This window comes from Pseudophryne corroboree, chromosome 2, assembly GCF_028390025.1.
Source record: "Pseudophryne corroboree isolate aPseCor3 chromosome 2, aPseCor3.hap2, whole genome shotgun sequence".
Lineage (NCBI taxonomy): Eukaryota > Metazoa > Chordata > Amphibia > Anura > Myobatrachidae > Pseudophryne > Pseudophryne corroboree.
In genome coordinates this window covers 224760816-224778397 of record NC_086445.1, presented here as the reverse complement: position 1 = coordinate 224778397, position 17582 = coordinate 224760816, and the positions used below count along the sequence as shown (strand labels likewise).

The 17582-nt window shown below is 43.6% G+C and overlaps 1 protein-coding gene across 2 annotated transcripts in view; it reads right to left on the bottom strand.

Moving 5' to 3' along the window:
• STAC3 (SH3 and cysteine rich domain 3) overlaps positions 1 to 17582 on the bottom strand; it is a 261936-nt gene that overhangs the window by 221992 nt on the left and 22362 nt on the right. Inside the window, exon 1 of one of the 2 annotated variants that reach the window (XM_063952422.1) lies at positions 1424 to 1518. The exons of the other annotated variant lie outside the window; for it this stretch is intronic. Within the exon in view, the coding sequence (XP_063808492.1) occupies positions 1424 to 1432 (9 nt within the window). The 5' untranslated portion in view covers positions 1433 to 1518. Of the gene's footprint in view, positions 1 to 1423; positions 1519 to 17582 lie in introns of those variants that run through there. 2 annotated transcript variants of the gene reach the window in all.

Genomic DNA, 17582 nt, shown 5'->3' with positions numbered 1-17582 from the left:
TTCCATATATTTTATACAGTCAAAACTCTGGTTTAAACTTAAGTATGACAGGAAAGGCTCTGCCTCACCCCACCGCACGTCACTGGTAATAACCCATTAGCATGCATGCAAATCAACCTTTGCAAGCTATATAAATATATTAAAGAGACTGGGCGCTGCAGAATGCTCAGAGGCCGCTTATTTGCTCACTGTCTACTCAGTATACTTTTGTTTTGCAACACTGTTACAGCTCTCTACAGATCACTGACTCCTTCAGGAAGCATTGAGGCAAGTCATTTGGATCTGTTTATACACACAGCATTGAAATGAGCTCATAGCACAGTCTGTACTTTAATGTTGACAGTCTGAGAAATAATGTAACACACACACACACACACACACACACACTTTAACAAGCATTCAAGTTTACATATTAGTACTCAGTTCTACTGGAACATTCATTAAATACATAGATCATTATTATCCAGGAAGACTTTGGGAATAATCTTCAAATACAATGGTAAAAAGGGAGGATACAGTACAAAGCTTTATGCATGTCCGTGTGTACATGGCTCAGGGTGCAGAAACAATAATTAGAGAAATGTTTGGGAATTCTCATCAACTGTAGGTTATGAATTCAATCAAACATTGAGTGGACATCTCCTTATGTGTTGCATTTCATCCACTTTTCCTAATACAGGAGGATGTCACATATGGCAATACTCGTATAAAAATACTACATAAACAGTAAGTAAATAAATGAAAATGAGTCCAGAAATAAATGGAGGCTGCATAAAAATAATGATCTACTTTTGCCTTATATACTTTGACTGGAAACACCAACAATTAGTAGTTAGTATATAATTCAGATGGGGTAAATTGATTGTATCTGTATTTTTTTTTATGGTCAGATAGATAAACGATAGTAATCAAACACTTTCCTTTTTTTAAACAATGCTGTACCATAATTAGTGGTCATAGGTTACTTTATAGTTACTGAATGTATCACTAATTCATGCTAAGCAGAACATCACAGTCCCCTTTTGAGTACCTTGTTTTTTAATGTTCTACTAGCAATAAGCACATAAAAGATGTAAATTACTAATATCTGCAAACATTTCACTGTTCCAATAATGCCTTTTATTTCCTGATAACAGTAGTTAGTTATCGAGAGAACTGACTTGATGCCCCGTCCGATTACTTTCACCTGTCTGGTAGACCGTCTCCTTGGTCCTAAATCAGTAAATCCAACATTCAGAATCTGCTCTTAAGATAAGACTTTTAATTATTGATGAATATATTTAATTCTGGCAACTCACCAGTCCGCCTAGCTATTGCTTACAAACACAATGTACTGTAGTCAGACTTCGAAAAAAAAAAAAAATGGAAAAACTGCTATGAGCAATATGTCAAATACTGACACTTTTCCAAAACATAATTTTACCTTATGCATGGCTAGACTGCTGTGTTGCCTTCTTGGCTGAGTTCTGCTCACCAGTTGCTTGCACTCACCCTAGCCATGTGCTTACACAAATACGGGCTGACTTCAAGCGACTTAGAGAAGCTAAAAATACAGAACAAGGTAATGAATGGATTGTTCCATTCACTAACTGGTTATAGGAGGGATGAAAATATCCTGAGTGTAATAAATATTTGTTGACATTGCCCTGATTTAACAGCTAGCCTGTCTAGATTTAAATGTCTGCTTTATGGCCATCATGCAATCAGCCAATACTTGATGCAGAAGGGGATTTGTCTTTCATCAGCCGGTCAAAGTTCTTCAAATAACAGTATGGGACAACAATTACTAAGAGCAGGGTGGCATGCAAGCTTACATGTCTGCCAGGGAGGCTATTAACCACTTAACTGACGATTTTTCCAGCAAACGCTGAGTGGCTTCAGACGCTATTCGTGAACACAGACGCCCAAGTGAACACATCCTTTGTCAGTGAACACTGACGCACTAGTGCACAGCTGCCTAAACTGCGAATGGGTTAGTTAGTATCTAGCATCTCAGATGGAAGCAGGAAATCAGTTCATGGCGGGAAACTTGGAGGAAACTGGTCATAAACCGGGGGAGGAAGGCGACCAGGGGAGCATCTTACTCCCCTCTGCTGACATCAACCCCAGGGATTGCAGCCTCATACTAATCCCTGGAGCCTATGATCCCTGGGGCCTAGCACTGGTGCACCCGAGGTGGCAGCTGCGTCAGCTACTGTTCGGTAGTCTCCTTCCCGAAAACAGTGCGGCTGTGTCTTGCGTCTCCCCCACTAAGCGGAACAGACACCTTACCTTCTCCCCGTGCTCCGACTACAGCCTGGTAACGTCTGCTGGACTTGCTAGTACATCCGACACAGACGCGTGCAGACACAGCACGGCACATATGGATGCAACCCAGTGTTGTTGCAACCCAGCGGAGAGTTGTTGGAGCGACTTTTTCTAAAGTGCGTGTAAGACGCTTTTTAGAAAATTTGCTCAAAAAAATTAAGACTATAAAAATAAATTAAATAACAAGCTTATGGCTGCCAAAATCAGCTGCCCAAAGATCGTGGTCTGGCTCCTGCCACACCAACAAAAAAATGGAATTGCCTGAGCCAGGAGGTGGGGATATAGGGGACTGGCCCTCATATCCCAATGTTTATCCTGTCGATAATCTGTGGACCCTGCAGGAGAAATATTGGCATAAAACCAGCAAATGGGGGGGGGGGGGGTGATAATTACAGACCTGGAAAACTATAATGAGGAGGTAATGAGACAATTGTTAGATAGGGATACATATAAAAAAAAAAACTTAGAGGTAATCCTAATGGGAACATAATGGAAAAGCTGGAAACCTTCTCAGTGTTGCATTTATCAAAAGGGATTATAACGGAAGAGCATCTATTTATGATCATAGAGAACCCTTCCATACCTGTGTTTGGTGTGTTTCCCAAGATACATAAAAATAAAGAAAAAAAACATGCCACCCTATAGTAGCAGGCAACAGCTCTTGCTTATCTAATCTTTCATTGTTTATAGATCAAAAATGACAACCTTTTGTGAAAATCACCAAATCCTATCTTAAGGATACTATATCCACCATCAGTAGGTTAAGTAAGATAGATTGGAACTCAGAATGCCGATTGGTGACTGCGGACGTAATAACCTTATATACGATCATAGATCACCAATTAGGATTAAAAGCAACTACCTCCTTTTTGGATCAGAGTGACATGTCAGAGGAACAAAGAAATTAAGGCATCTCACTTATTTCGTACAATAACTTTTTTTGGTTTGGTGATTCATTTTATTTGCAGCTCACTGGGACTGCAATGGGCACTAGACTGGTACCAATCTATGCCAACTTGTTCATGGCACACTGGGAGGAGCAGTACGTGTGGAGTGTCCATGAGCTTGGTGCCAGTCTAGTGTCCTGGAATCGTTATACAGGTTGAGTATCCCTTATCCAAAATGCTTGGGACCAGAGGTATTTTGGATATGGGATTTTTCCGTATTTTGGAATAATTGCATACCATAATGAGATATCATGGTGATGGGACCTAAATCTAAGCACAGAATGCATTTATGTTACATATACACCTTATACACACAGCCTGAAGGTCATTTTAGCCAATATTTTTTATAACTTTGTGCATTAAACAAAATGTGTCTACATTCACACAATTCATTTATGTTTCATATACACCTTATACACACAGCCTGAAGGTCATTGAATACAATATTTTTAATAACTTTGTGTATTAAACAAAGTTTGTGTACATTGAGCCATCAAAAACAAAGGTTTCAGTATCTCACTCTCACTCAAAAAAGTCCGTATTTCGGAATATTCCGTATTTCGGAATATTTGGATATGGGATACTCAACCTGTATAGAGGATATTTTATTTGTGCGGAGGGGTGATCGGGATTCACAAGACATGTTCTGTAGACATCTGAACAATAATATCTTTAATGTTCAGTTGACTTTCAACATAAGTGATGTGGAAGTCAATTTTTGGGATCTAAGGATCTAAATAGATGAAGGTATAATTAAAACAAGTAATTTTGTAAAGAATACGGATTGCAACTCTTTTATTGATTATACAAGTAATCATCAATCATGTCAATTGGTTAAGAAGCACCCCAATCAGCCAATTTCAGCGTATTCATAGGAACTGTACTGATTTAGATGTATATTGGAAACATGCCAGTGTATTGCAGTGTCAATTTACTGAAAAATGGTATGACAACAAGATAGTTAATAAAGCAATGAAAGATAGTGGTGATTTTGATTGCACAAAGGCATTTACCTCAAATATGCAAAATAAAAAGAAGCCCTCTTCATAACGGGCTTTAATAGCCAACATAGACAGATGGAACAAGTGATTAAAAGACACTGAGGAAAGATTCGCTCCTGAAAGAACACGTGTCAGAGGTTTCTAGGTTTATTTATAGGAGGGCAAGGAACCTGAAAGAGAATGTGGTTAGGAGTGTAGTGACAGCACCTAGAATGCTGACCAAAAATAAATCTAAGGGCTTCTACAGGTGCGGCACATGTATTATGTGCCGTACTTGCAGGAGCAAGGAAAGTAAGATCACAGAATATTGATTGACTTAAACAAATAAAACATATAGTACTATATTAGGGATTTTGTTTCATGTAACACCAGAAAATGTGTATATCTATTGGAGTGTTCATGTGGCTCCCAATATGTGAAACAGACCACACGCATGTAAAAATAAGTATGGCGGAACATATACGCAATATTAGGAAGGGGCTAGAAACCTACAATGTATCTTTGCACTTTAAGAATACACATCAATGTAAAATAAAACACCTGGTTAATTGACTGTAGAAAAAAGAATGGGGAAGAAAAGTTAGCAAATTCTGAAATGAGAGCCATTTCTGAATTTAGAACCCTAGAACTCCAAAATATCTGTAAAGTTTTTTTACTGATAATATCTCTAGAGAAAGGTAAAGACTCCAAACCCTTTTTAGATTCTGAATCAGCTTTCCATTTATATAGCCAAACTGCTCTGCGAGCGGCTATTGTTGAAGCTGATGCCCTGGAGGCAATTGTACCCATAATCAAAGCTGCTTCTTTCAAGAACATTGCAGCCTGTTTTATATGTGCCATATGGGATTTGTGCTCTCTAGGTGCCATTGAAAGATCTCCTTCCAATGCATCAGCCCAGGCAGCCACTACTTTTGCCATCTAAGCTGAAGCCATGGCTGGTCTTATGACTGCCCCAGACAGGGAAAAAATGTTTTGTTTTTTTCAAAAAAACCCATCCACTCTCCTATCTGTGACATCATGTAATGATGTTGAAGGCAGAGGTAATGTAGATTTTCGCACTAATCGAATAACAGTATCCACTTTGGGGGCCACCTCCCTCTTAACAATCCCCAGCTGGAAGAGGATAATTGGAATTCCATTTCCTAGGAATTCTAAACTTTTTACTGGGCTGTCATGTTTAAATACAGAAAGGAGGATCACAAATTATAGGTGATCTAAGGTGTGATTACCTGCAGGAATAATCACCAATAATGTTTTCAAGTGACTGTACATATATATATATATATATATATATATATATCATTTTGTATTCTTTCATCTAAGAAGTGACAAAATGGCTGACAGGCAATGTTCTGCGTTTAACCTCCATACATCTAGGCTGGGGGAGATCTGCAGACCATAAATCTAGGGATGAAAGCAATGCTCTATGTGCAAGGACCAGACCGGAGGTTATAAATACTGATAAGAGGGAGATGACAGGGCAATCACAATTTCTCCTGTGAGCTGACCTCAGTTGTATATTGTCCAAATTATAAATTATCTGTGGCCTGGAACCCTGACATTACATTGTAAAAGGGGATTGCATTTCTACAACAAAAGCAGATATTGCCAAGCTCTGGACGTGGAGGTCTGATAAGCCCAATTCGTTTGTTATGTCAACGGGGAGTGGGGGGGTGAGGGCTTTGTAAACAGACCAGGGAAGTGGGACCAAATGTCCTGATTGGAATGTTCAGGAATCCTATTTCCTGGCTAATGTCGAAAACCTCTAAAACTTCAAATCCACAACTCCAGGCTTAGGAAGATGTGACACCCAGAGCCCAGACCTCACTCTCTTTGAAAGAGATTCATACAGTATGCCTTTGGGCTACACCCCCTCCCCCTTTCCTGTTGCCAAGCACCAAGTATGTAAAAATGGTGTATGTTTAGTGTCCAGCAGGGAAGTAGTTAAAATTCCCAAGGGAGGGGGCCTGCTGGAGCTGAAGACTATATCTGTCTCTCGCATTGGGACACAAAGTGCATTTCTTGGGGACTCAAGTTATATGTTAGAGATGACCCGAGTTATTCTGTGAAACTCCCCCACACCAGAATCACCTAAGTTCGTTTGAGTGAGTTAGGGTTTCTGTATTTTTGAATTCTTTTCATTTGTTGAGATTGCTGTATTCTGTATGTGTTTTTAAAATATTCTTAATAATCTTTGTAACCTTTTTGTATCTAAAGCTCTGAAGTATTCTTGAAATTAAATATCTAATTTTAGTTCTGATTCTATGATTCTTATGAACCAAGGCCCATGTGGCTCACGTTCACCTACTTTTCTAAGTATAGCAGTGTGTGTGTGACAGGTAGAAGCAAAGGCTACCTTGCGTTTATATGCTAATTTCCTCTTGCTGGTAGCAGCTAAGGTATTTAAGTAATCCTGTGTGTCAAAAGTGGCCCACACATCGCATGTGGCAATTCTCAAATTGGCGTATTTGTGGAATTGGCCGGTAATGTCATGACAGGGCATAGCCCAAGCCTCTTCCATGATTTCCGTCAGCTGATCTAACCCAGGAAACTCAGTCTTAACTGTTTTGGGATGTTTAAACACAGGTGCCATGGATTTTAACACAGGCTCTCCTGATTCTTCTAAGGATAGAATGGCTTTTATTGCCTTAATTAACTCAGCTATGTCCACTGAGCTGAGGCCTACCTCCTCCTCTTTGTATGCAGAACCAGAGCTTAATGAGCCTTCATCTATTCCTGGTACAGAAGTTGGAATTATCTTTTCAGCTATACTGGATAATGTTTGTCCTGAACCAGATCCTGAGAGGTTAACCCAGCTTTGCAAGACAAACATGATATGAGTGTTTGTGTTGCTGTGAGTGTATCTTCCTCACCTTTGCCGCTCTTAGACATGATAAATAATCAACACTTACACAGGGTACTACACAATTTGTGACTGTAATCACTTTAAGGCTTGTTAAAGTGACATACAATCCAACCCTACCCTGCTATACACCAGCATTGAGGATCGGAATATAGAAAAAAAGTGACAGAATTATAGTAAAGTCAGCAATCACACTAGCAGTCAGCCATGTTATACATTAGTATATGCCATATGAGCACATAATCAACTACAGATTCATTTCAAGTATGTAGGAGAAACATATTACTGCATTAATTTACATTTTAAACCGTATTCAGACACACAGCAAAAGAAACCACAGTAATATTAGCAGACTCATATGCATTATGCATTTATCCAACTAGGCAGATAGAGACTTAGGGGGGTAATTCAGAGTTGATCGCAGCATCAAATTTGTTAGCAAGTTGGGCAAAACCAGATGCACGGCAGGTGGGGGTGGGAGGGGGCATATATAACATGTGCAATTAGAGTTAGATTTGGGTGGGGTGTGTTCAAACTGAAATCTAAATTGCAGTGTAAAAATAAAGCAGCCAGTATTTACCCTGCACAGAAACAATACAACCCAACCAAATCTAACTTTCCCTGCAAATGTTATATCTGCCACACCTGCAGTGCACATGGTTTTGCCCAACTGATAACAAATTTGCTGCTGCGATCAACTCTGAATTTCCCCCTTAGTGCTTCCAGGATTGTTCAATACGTCTGTGAACGCTGAGTGGATCCAGACGCTATTAGTGTACACCGCCGCTCCGTGAACCTATAGTGAACACAGATGCCCAAGTGAACACTGACGCACCAGTGACACAGCCGCCTATGCTGCGACTGGGTCCCTTAGTACACAGCATCTCAGACGGAAGCGGGAAAACAGTTCATGGCAGGAAACTCAGAGGAAACTGGTCATGAACCGGGGGGAGGGGCGACCAGAAGAGCATCTGACTCCCTACTGCTGACATCAACCCTAGGGATCGCGGCCTCATACTACTCCTGGAGCCTATGATCCCTAAGGGCTAGCGCTGGTGCACCAGAGGTGGCAGCCGCATCAGCGACTGTTTGGTAGTCTCCTCCCAAAGCAGTGCGGCTGTGTCTGTATTCCCCCTCTAAGCGAAACCAATGCCTTACCTTCTCCCCATGCTCCGGCCACAGCCTGGTAATGTCTACTGGACCTGCTAGTATATCCGACACAGACGCCCACCGAAACAGCAGTGTACTCGTGGGTAAGCGTTGTCGCGACCTGGCAGAGAGTTGTTGGAGCGACTCTTTCTAAAGGTACGTATAAGACGCTTTTTAGAAAGATCACTCAAAAAAATAGACTATAAAAATAAAATAAAAAAGCTTATGGCTGCTAAAAACCAGCAGACCATTGATCATGGTCCGGCTCCTGCCGCACCAAACAAAAAACTGATTTGTCTGAGCCAAGAGGCGGGGATATATGGATGGGCCCATTGCATGCTGGGAAACCGAAAAGCTTTGACAGATTGGTGCAAATCCGCTGTCGCTTCATCATATCCCAATGTTATCCTGTGGTTAACCTGTGGACCCTGCCGGAGAAAACCATTGCTATTACTAAAGATCTTGATCTGTTCCTGTGAAAAGCCTATGTACTATAACTGCTGAAATGCTGTTACCTACAGGTTTGAACTCAATATCCCATTTATCAAACCTTGGGAGTGATAAACAGTACGGTGATAAAATACCAGCCAATCAGCACCTAACTGCTATGTTACAGGCTGTGTTTGATAAATGACAGTTAGGAGCTCATTGGTTGGTACTTTATCACTGTGTTATTTATCACCCTCCAAGGCATGATAAATCTGGGTCATGTTATAGCTGTGTTTGAAAAATGACAATTAAGAGCTGATTGGCTGGTGGTTTATCACCATGCTATATATCACTCTCTAAGGCTTGATAAATCTGGGCCTTAATCCATTCAAAGCTATTGGGTGCTGACCCAGCAACCTGACGCAGTCTTCTCATTACCCAGCTGTCCTGGATAACACCACAGCCACATTCAACAGCAAGAAGGTACTGTAGGTACTGCAGCAATACACCATCTCGAAGCAAGCAGTCCCAACACAAGCTGTACCTATCTTCAGAAAGGGATGTTGTATCCTGCCACAGACACGTTGGTGAGATCGTACCAATTCCTTAAACTCAAGCATCTATATTTTGTGTGAGACAGACTATAGGTGCATACACACGGTGAGATATTGACTAAGTGACGATTTTGACTTTGCAATTTCCCTTGAACTCCCCGGAGCCCAGAACCACTGATATTGACCATCTTTACTTGAGATTTTGACTATACTAGAAACTAGATTTTACACAATATAGCAGAGGTTCCCAGACGTGGTCCTCAAGGCACCCCAACGGTCCAGGTTTTAAATGTATCCGTGGCTTGGCCACAGGTGACTTAATTAGCACCTCAGTCAATTTGATTTAACTATCTGTGCAGAGACATGGATATACCTAAATCCTGGACAGTTGGGTAGCCTTGAGGGTCGCGTTTGGGAACCTCTGCAATATAGTCAAAATTGCCTTGCCTGCCTAGTCTATTTTTTCTTGTGATACCGACCCCACGGGAGAGCACATCGGTATCGCAAGCTGTTTACACATGGTGCGATATGTTCTAACTTTTCTTACGATTTTGACTATATAGTCAAAAACCGCAAGGATACATTGCACCGTGTGTATGCACCTTATGGGCCCCAAACAGTTGAAATGTGACCCAGGTTACCACCATTTAAGGAATTCTAAGATCACAGTGTCCTGGACATTGAAATTGAGATGGAAAACCTCAATTCAAAAATCGATTAAATAGTTTGCGATGAGATACTCATACATAATTTAGAAAATAATAAGTAGGAAACATGGAATAGGTCTGTAGGATTATTTGTATAGTTGTGTGTATAAAATTATTCAAGTTAAATATCGCATATAAACAATATTAGCTGAAAGTTGTTGTAACTACACCCTAAATACTCAAGCACCAAGAAAGACCCATGTAATGTTTATTGCCTTCAATGAGTTATGTATAATAATTGTTTTAAGAACTATCTCTGAGCAATAAACAAAATTTGCTGTCCCAATTTTCTACCTTTAAAAGTATTGAATCCCCAGATTTACCACTTGGGGGTTCAACACACCCCAAACCCAGAGAGAAAGATGCAAAAAAAGAAATTTAAAATACATTTGTCTACAGTGTCTTATGTTTACATTTTTTTTCAGGTGTCAGCGGGCCCCATCTGCCAGGGTATGCTGGCACTTTTTGTTCTCCAAGTGCCAGCATTGCCTGGCAGCCATTTAAGCTATTAGACATGACTGGGCTAGCTAAGACCTATAGTGTGCCAGTAAAGAATGTCATATTTTTTTTGTAAACAAGCCCAAACCCCCCACTCAAGGGGTGTGGGGTAACATCAACTACAGTAGCACCAGCAAAGACACCCACATTCAGAAAAGCAACAAGCAAAATACACAACAGAGGTCTTCACTCATCTAAAGGTGTAAAAGCTCCCACAGCCAGCGCAACCCCAGCAACGTCCAAACCACTGGTGGAAAAAGCTTCAGAAATGGGCCAACTAGCTGCAAAGTCTTGATGAAACTCACACAGCAGTGAATGAACAGTATTGGACACAGCCCAGCAACCACAAAGCCATGGAAACTAACTGGGCAACATCCACCTGAACCAAACTCCAGAAAAGAAAGAAGACAGACAAAAGAAGAATCAGACTGACATATAGGCAAGGAATAGCACACCAGGATGCAGATAGGGGTCACCCAGTCCATCAACTGCCTGTTTTGCATGGGCAAAAGGGGTATACATGATGGAAAGCACATCATGGAACCCCTGGCATAAAACCAGCACAGCAATGGGAATACAATATAAAAGAAGCACAAACAAACTCCTAAGCACCATGCACTTTTATTTTTTTTAAAAGCAGAAAGTGAGCCACACCCCTGCACAGCATAAATTCCGGGACCTGGACATCAAAATACCACAAAAACAAAGTAAAACACAAACTAAAAAAACAGGAAATAATTACAGGCCACCCCCATGCAAAAATAAAGTCTACCACTGCATGGGAATATATATAACGGCAACTCAACTACGGGGATGAGTAAAGTAGCCACCAGCCAACCAAAAACCACCTTATTACACACACACAACCAAAATGTAATGTCCAAATGCAAAGCACTATCCCAGAACAGACAGAACATAAGATTATTTATTTTATTTTTTTACCAGGTAATTATATAGCACACACATATACTGCAGCGCTTTACAGTAATCATAAAATATTATAAATATTTCTTGTTTCACGGGGTGAAACTGAAAATAAGATTTTACTCACCGGTAAATCTATTTCTCGTAGTCCGTAGTGGATGCTGGGACTCCGTAAGGTCCATGGGGAATAGCGGCTCCGCAGGAGACTGGGCACAACTAAAAGAAAGCTTTTGGTCTATCTGGTGTGCACTGGCTCCTCCCTCTATGACCCTCCTCCAGACCTCCGTTAGGATACTGTGCCCGGAAGAGCTGACACAATAAGGAAGGATTTTGAATCCCGGGTAAGACTCATACCAGCCACACCAATCACACCGTATAACTCGTGATACTATACCCAGTTAACAGTATGAACAATAACTGAGCCTCTCAACAGATGGCTCAACAATAACCCTTTAGTTAAACAATAACTATATACAAGTATTGCAGACAATCCGCACTTGGGATGGGCGCCCAGCATCCACTACGGACTACGAGAAATAGATTTACCGGTGAGTAAAATCTTATTTTCTCTGACATCCTAAGTGGATGCTGGGACTCCGTAAGGACCATGGGGATTATACCAAAGCTCCCAAATGGGCGGGAGAGTGCGGATGACTCTGCAGCACCGAATGGGCAAACTTTAGGTCCTCCTCAGCCAGGGTGTCAAACTTGTAGAATTTAGCAAATGTGTTTGACCCCGACCAAGTAGCTGCTCGGCAAAGTTGTAGAGCCGAGACCCCTCGGGCAGCCGCACAAGAAGAGCCCACCTTCCTCTTGGAATGGGCTTTCACTGATTTAGGATGCGGCAGTCTAGCCGCAGAATGTGCAAGCTGAATCGTACTACAGATCCAGCGAGCAATAGTCTGCTTTGAAGCAGGAGCACCCAGCTTGTTGGGTGCGTACAGGATAAACAACGAGTCAGTTTTCCAGACACTAGCTGTCCTGGAAACATACATTTTCAGCGCCCTGACTACGTCCAACAACTTGGAAGCCTCCAAGTCTTTAGTAGCCGCAGGCACCACGATAGGTTGGTTCAAATGAAAGGCTGATACCACCTTAGGGAGAAACTGGGGACGAGTCCTCAATTCTGCCCTATCCATATGGAAAATCAGATAAGGGCTTTTACATGACAAAGCCGCCAATTCTGACACACGCCTGGCCGAAGCCAAGGCCAACAGCATGACCACTTTCCACGTGAGATATTTTAATTCCACGGTTTTAAGTGGCTCAAACCAATGTGACTTTAGGAAATCCAACACCACGTTGAGATCCCAAGGTGCCACTGGAGGCACAAAAGGGGGCTGAATATGCAGCACTCCCTTAACAAAAGTCTGAACTTCAGGTAGTGAAGCCAGTTCTCTCTGGAAGAAAATCGATAGAGCCGAAATCTGGACCTTAATGGAACCCAATTTTAGGCCCATAGTCACCCCTGACTGTAAGAAGTGCAGGAAACGGCCCAGCTGAAATTCCTCCGTTGGGGCCTTCCTGGCCTCACACCACGCAACATATTTTCGCCAAATGCGGTGATAATGGTTTGCGGTCACTTCTTTCCTAGCTTTAATCAGCGTAGGAATGACTTCCTCCGGAATTCCCTTTTCCTTCAGGATCCGGTGTTCAACCGCCATGCCGTCAAACGCAGCCGCGGTAAGTCTTGGAACAGACAGGGCCCCTGCTGCAGCAGGTCCTGTCTGAGCGGCAGAGGCCATGGGTCCTCTGAGATCATTTCTTGAAGTTCCGGGTACCAAGCTCTTCTTGGCCAATCCGGAACAATGAGTATAGTTCTTACTCCTCTTCTCCTTATTATCCTCAGTACCTTGGGTATGAGAGGAAGAGGAGGGAACACATAAACCGACCGGTACACCCACGGTGTCACTAGAGCGTCCACAGCTAATCGCCTGAGGGTCTCTTGACCTGGCGCAATATCTTTCTAGCTTTTTGTTTAGGCGGGACGCCATCATGTCCACCTGTGGCCTTTCCCAACGGTTTACAATCAGTTGGAAGACTTCTGGATGAAGTCCCCACTCTCCAGGGTGGAGGTCGTGCCTGCTGAGGAAGTCTGCTTCCCAGTTGTCCACTCCCGGAATGAACACTGCTGACAGTGCTAACACGTGATTTTCCGCCCATCGGAGAATCCTTGTGGCTTCTGCCATCGCCGTCCTGCTTCTTGTGCTGCCCTGTCGGTTTACATGGGCGACTGCCGTGATGTTGTCTGACTGGATCAGTACCGGCTGGTTTTGAAGCAGGGGTTTTGCCTGACTTAGGGCATTGTAAATGGCCCTCATTTCCAGAATATTTATGTGTAGGGAAGTCTCCTGACTTGACCACAGTCCTTGGAAGTTTCTTCCCTGTGTGACTGCCCCCCAGCCTCGAAGGCTGGCATCCGTGGTCACCAGGATCCAGTCCTGTATGCCGAATCTGCGGCCCTCTTGAAGATGAGCACTTTGCAGCCACCACAGCAGAGACACCCTGGTCCTTGGAGACAGGGTTATCAGCCGATGCATCTGAAGATGCGATCCGGACCACTTGTCCAACAGGTCCCACTGAAAAGTCCTTGCATAGAACCTGCCGAATGGAATTGCTTCATATGAAGCTACCATCTTTCCCAGGACTCGCGTGCAGTGATGCACCGACACCTGTATTGGTTTTAGGAGGCCACTGACTAGAGATGACAGCTCCTTGGCCTTCTCCTCCGGGAGAAACACTTTTTTCTGTTCTGTGTCCAGAACCATCCCCAGGAACAGTAGACGTGTCATAGGGACCAGCTGTGACTTTGGAATATTTAGAATCCAACCGTGCTGTTGTAGCACCTCCCGAGATAGTGCTACCCCGACCAACAACTGCTCCCTGGACCTCGCCTTTATCAGGAGATCGTCCAAGTACGGGATAATTAAAACTCCCTTTTTTCGAAGGAGTATCATCATTTCGGCCATTACCTTGGTAAATACCCTCGGTGCCGTGGACAGACCAAACGGCAACGTCTGGAATTGGTAATGACAATCCTGTACCACAAATCTGAGGTACTCCTGGTGAGGATGGTAAATAGGGACATGCAGGTAAGCATCCTTGATGTCCAGTGATACCATGTAATCCCCCTCGTCCAGGCTTGCAATAACCGCCCTGAGCGATTCCATCTTGAACTTGAATTTCTTTATATATGTGTTCAAGGATTTCAAATTTAAAATGGGTCTCACCGAACCGTCCGGTTTCGGTACCACAAACATTGTGGAATAGTAACCCCGTCCTTGTTGAAGGAGGGGCACCTTGACTATCACCTGCTGGGAATACAGCTTGTGTATTGCCTCTAACACTGCCTCCCTGCCTGAGGGAGTTGTAGGCAAGGCAGATTTGAGGAAACGGCGGGGGGGAGACGTCTCGAATTCCAGCTTGTACCCGAGATACTACTTGAAGGATCCAGGGATCTACCCGTGAGCGAGCCCACTGATTGCTGAAGTTTTTGAGACGGGCCCCCACCGTATCTGGCTCCGCCTGTGGAGCCCCAGCGTCATGCGGCGGACTTGGAGGAAGCGGGGGAGGACTTTTGCTCCTGGGAACTGGCTGTATGCTGCAGCTTTTTCCCTCTACCTCTGCCTCTGGGCAGAAAGGACGCGCCTTTAACCCGCTTGCCCTTATGGGGCCGAAAGTACTGTACCTGATAATACGGTGCTTTCTTTGGCTGTGAGGGAACATGGGGTAAAAATGCTGACTTCCCAGCTGTTGCTGTGGAAACGAGGTCCGAGAGACCATCCCCGAACAACTCCTCACCCTTATAAGGCAAAACTTCCATGTGCCTTTTAGAATCTGCATCACCTGTCCACTGCCGAGTCCATAACCCTCTCCTGGCAGAAATGGACATTGCACTTATTTTAGATGCCAGCCGGCAAATATCCCTCTGTGCATCTCTCATGTATAAGACTGCGTCTTTAATATGCTCTATGGTTAGCAATATAGTGTCCCTGTCTAGGGTATCAATATTTTCCGACAGGGAATCTGACCACACAGCTGCAGCACTGCACATCCATGCTGAAGCAATAGCTGGTCTCAGTATAATACCTGTGTGTGTATATACAGACTTCAGGATAGCCTCCTGCTTCCTATCAGCAGGCTCCTTTAGGGCGGCCGTATCCGGAGACGGTAGTGCCACCTTCTTTGACAAGCGTGTGAGCGCTTTATCCACCCTAGGGGATGTTTCCCAACGTGACCTATCCTCTGGCGGGAAAGGGTACGTCATTAGTAACCTTTTAGAAATTACCAGTTTCTTATCGGGGGAAGCCCACGCTTCTTCACACACTTCATTTAATTCCTCAGATGGGGGAAAAACTACTGGTAGTTTTTTCTCTCCAAACATAATACCCTTTTTTGTGGTTCCTGGGGTAACATCAGAAATGTGCAACACATTTTTCATTGCCTCAATCATGTAACGTGTGGCCCTATTGGAAGTTACATTAGTCTCATCGTCGTCGACACTGGAGTCAGTATCCGTGTCGACATCTGTGTCTGCCATCTGAGGTAGCGGGCGTTTTAGAGCCCCCGATGGCTTTTGAGACGCCTGGGCAGGCACAGGCTGAGAAGCCGGCTGTCCCATATTTGGTATGTCGTCAAACCTTTTATGTAAGGAGTTGACACTTTCACGTAATTCCTTCCACAAGTCCATCCACTCAGGTGTCGGCCCCGCAGGGGGTGACATCACATTTATCGGCATCTGCTCCGCCTCCACATAAGCCTCCTCATCAAACATGTCGACACAGCCGTACCGACACACCGCACACACACAGGGAATGCTCTGACAGAGGACAGGACCCCACAAAGCCCTTTGGGGAGACAGAGAGAGAGTATGCCAGCACACTCCAGAGCGCTATATAACACAGGGATGAACACTATAACTGAGTGATTTTCCCTTATAGCTGCTTATATATATACTACTGCGCCTAAATTTAGTGCCCCCCCTCTCTTTTTTACCCTTTGTAGTCTTGAAACTGCAGGGGAGAGCCTGGGAGCGATCCTTCCAGCGGAGCTGTGAGGGAAAAATGGCGCCAGTGTGCTGAGGGAGATAGCCCCGCCCCTTTTTCGGCAGGCTTCTCCCGCTTTTTTATGGATCTCTGGCAGGGATATTTTTCACATATATAGCCTCTAGGACTATATATTGTGATTTTTTTGCCAGCCAAGGTGTTAATATTGCTGCTCAGGGCGCCCCCAGCGCCCTGCACCCATCAGTGACCGGAGTGTGAGGTGTGCATGAGGAGCAATGGCGCACAGCTGCAGTGCTGTGCGCTACCTTGTTGAAGACCAAAGTCTTCTGCCGCCGATTTTCAGGACCATCTTCTTGTTTCTGGCTCTGTAAGGGGGACGGTGGCGCGGCTCCGGGACCGGACGATCGAGGTCGGGCCCTGTGTTCGATCCCTCTGGAGCTAATGGTGTCCAGTAGCCTAAGAAGCCCAAGCTAGCTGCAAGCAGGTAGGTTCGCTTCTTCTCCCCTTAGTACCTCGTAGCAGTGAGTCTGTTGCCAGCAGATCTCACTGAAAATAAAAAAACCTAAAATATACTTTCTTTTCTAGGAGCTCAGGAGAGCCCCTAGTGTGCATCCAGCTCAGCCGGGCACAAGATTCTAACTGAGGTCTGGAGGAGGGTCATAGAGGGAGGAGCCAGTGCACACCAGATAGACCAAAAGCTTTCTTTTAGTTGTGCCCAGTCTCCTGCGGAGCCGCTATTCCCCATGGTCCTTACGGAGTCCCAGCATCCACTTAGGAAGTCAGAGAAAATATTTTATAATATTTTATGATTACTGTATTCACAGAAACTAAACAGACTAGTCTCTAAGTAACTGACACTGTTTATTAGAAAGGAATATGAAAATATATTCTTGAATATGTCATTATATATTTTAATAAAAGAAGTTTTTTAATATTTGGGTGTATGTGTTTATAAGGTACTAACAGAACATCCTCACTTCATATCCATAAACCTAGTGGGATACCCATTAAATAAGAGCGCTCCTCAGAAACAAAAATTTTTATACTAACTTCTTTTAGGCCCAGATCGGCAAAGGGCCCCTTTTCTGGGGAAGCTGCCTAAGAGAGCTGTAATTAACAATTAAAATAGCTCCATAATTACTGTAGTGAGATTCTACTACATTGATCAATAGTAGCACATTAAGGAACCTTTGAGAT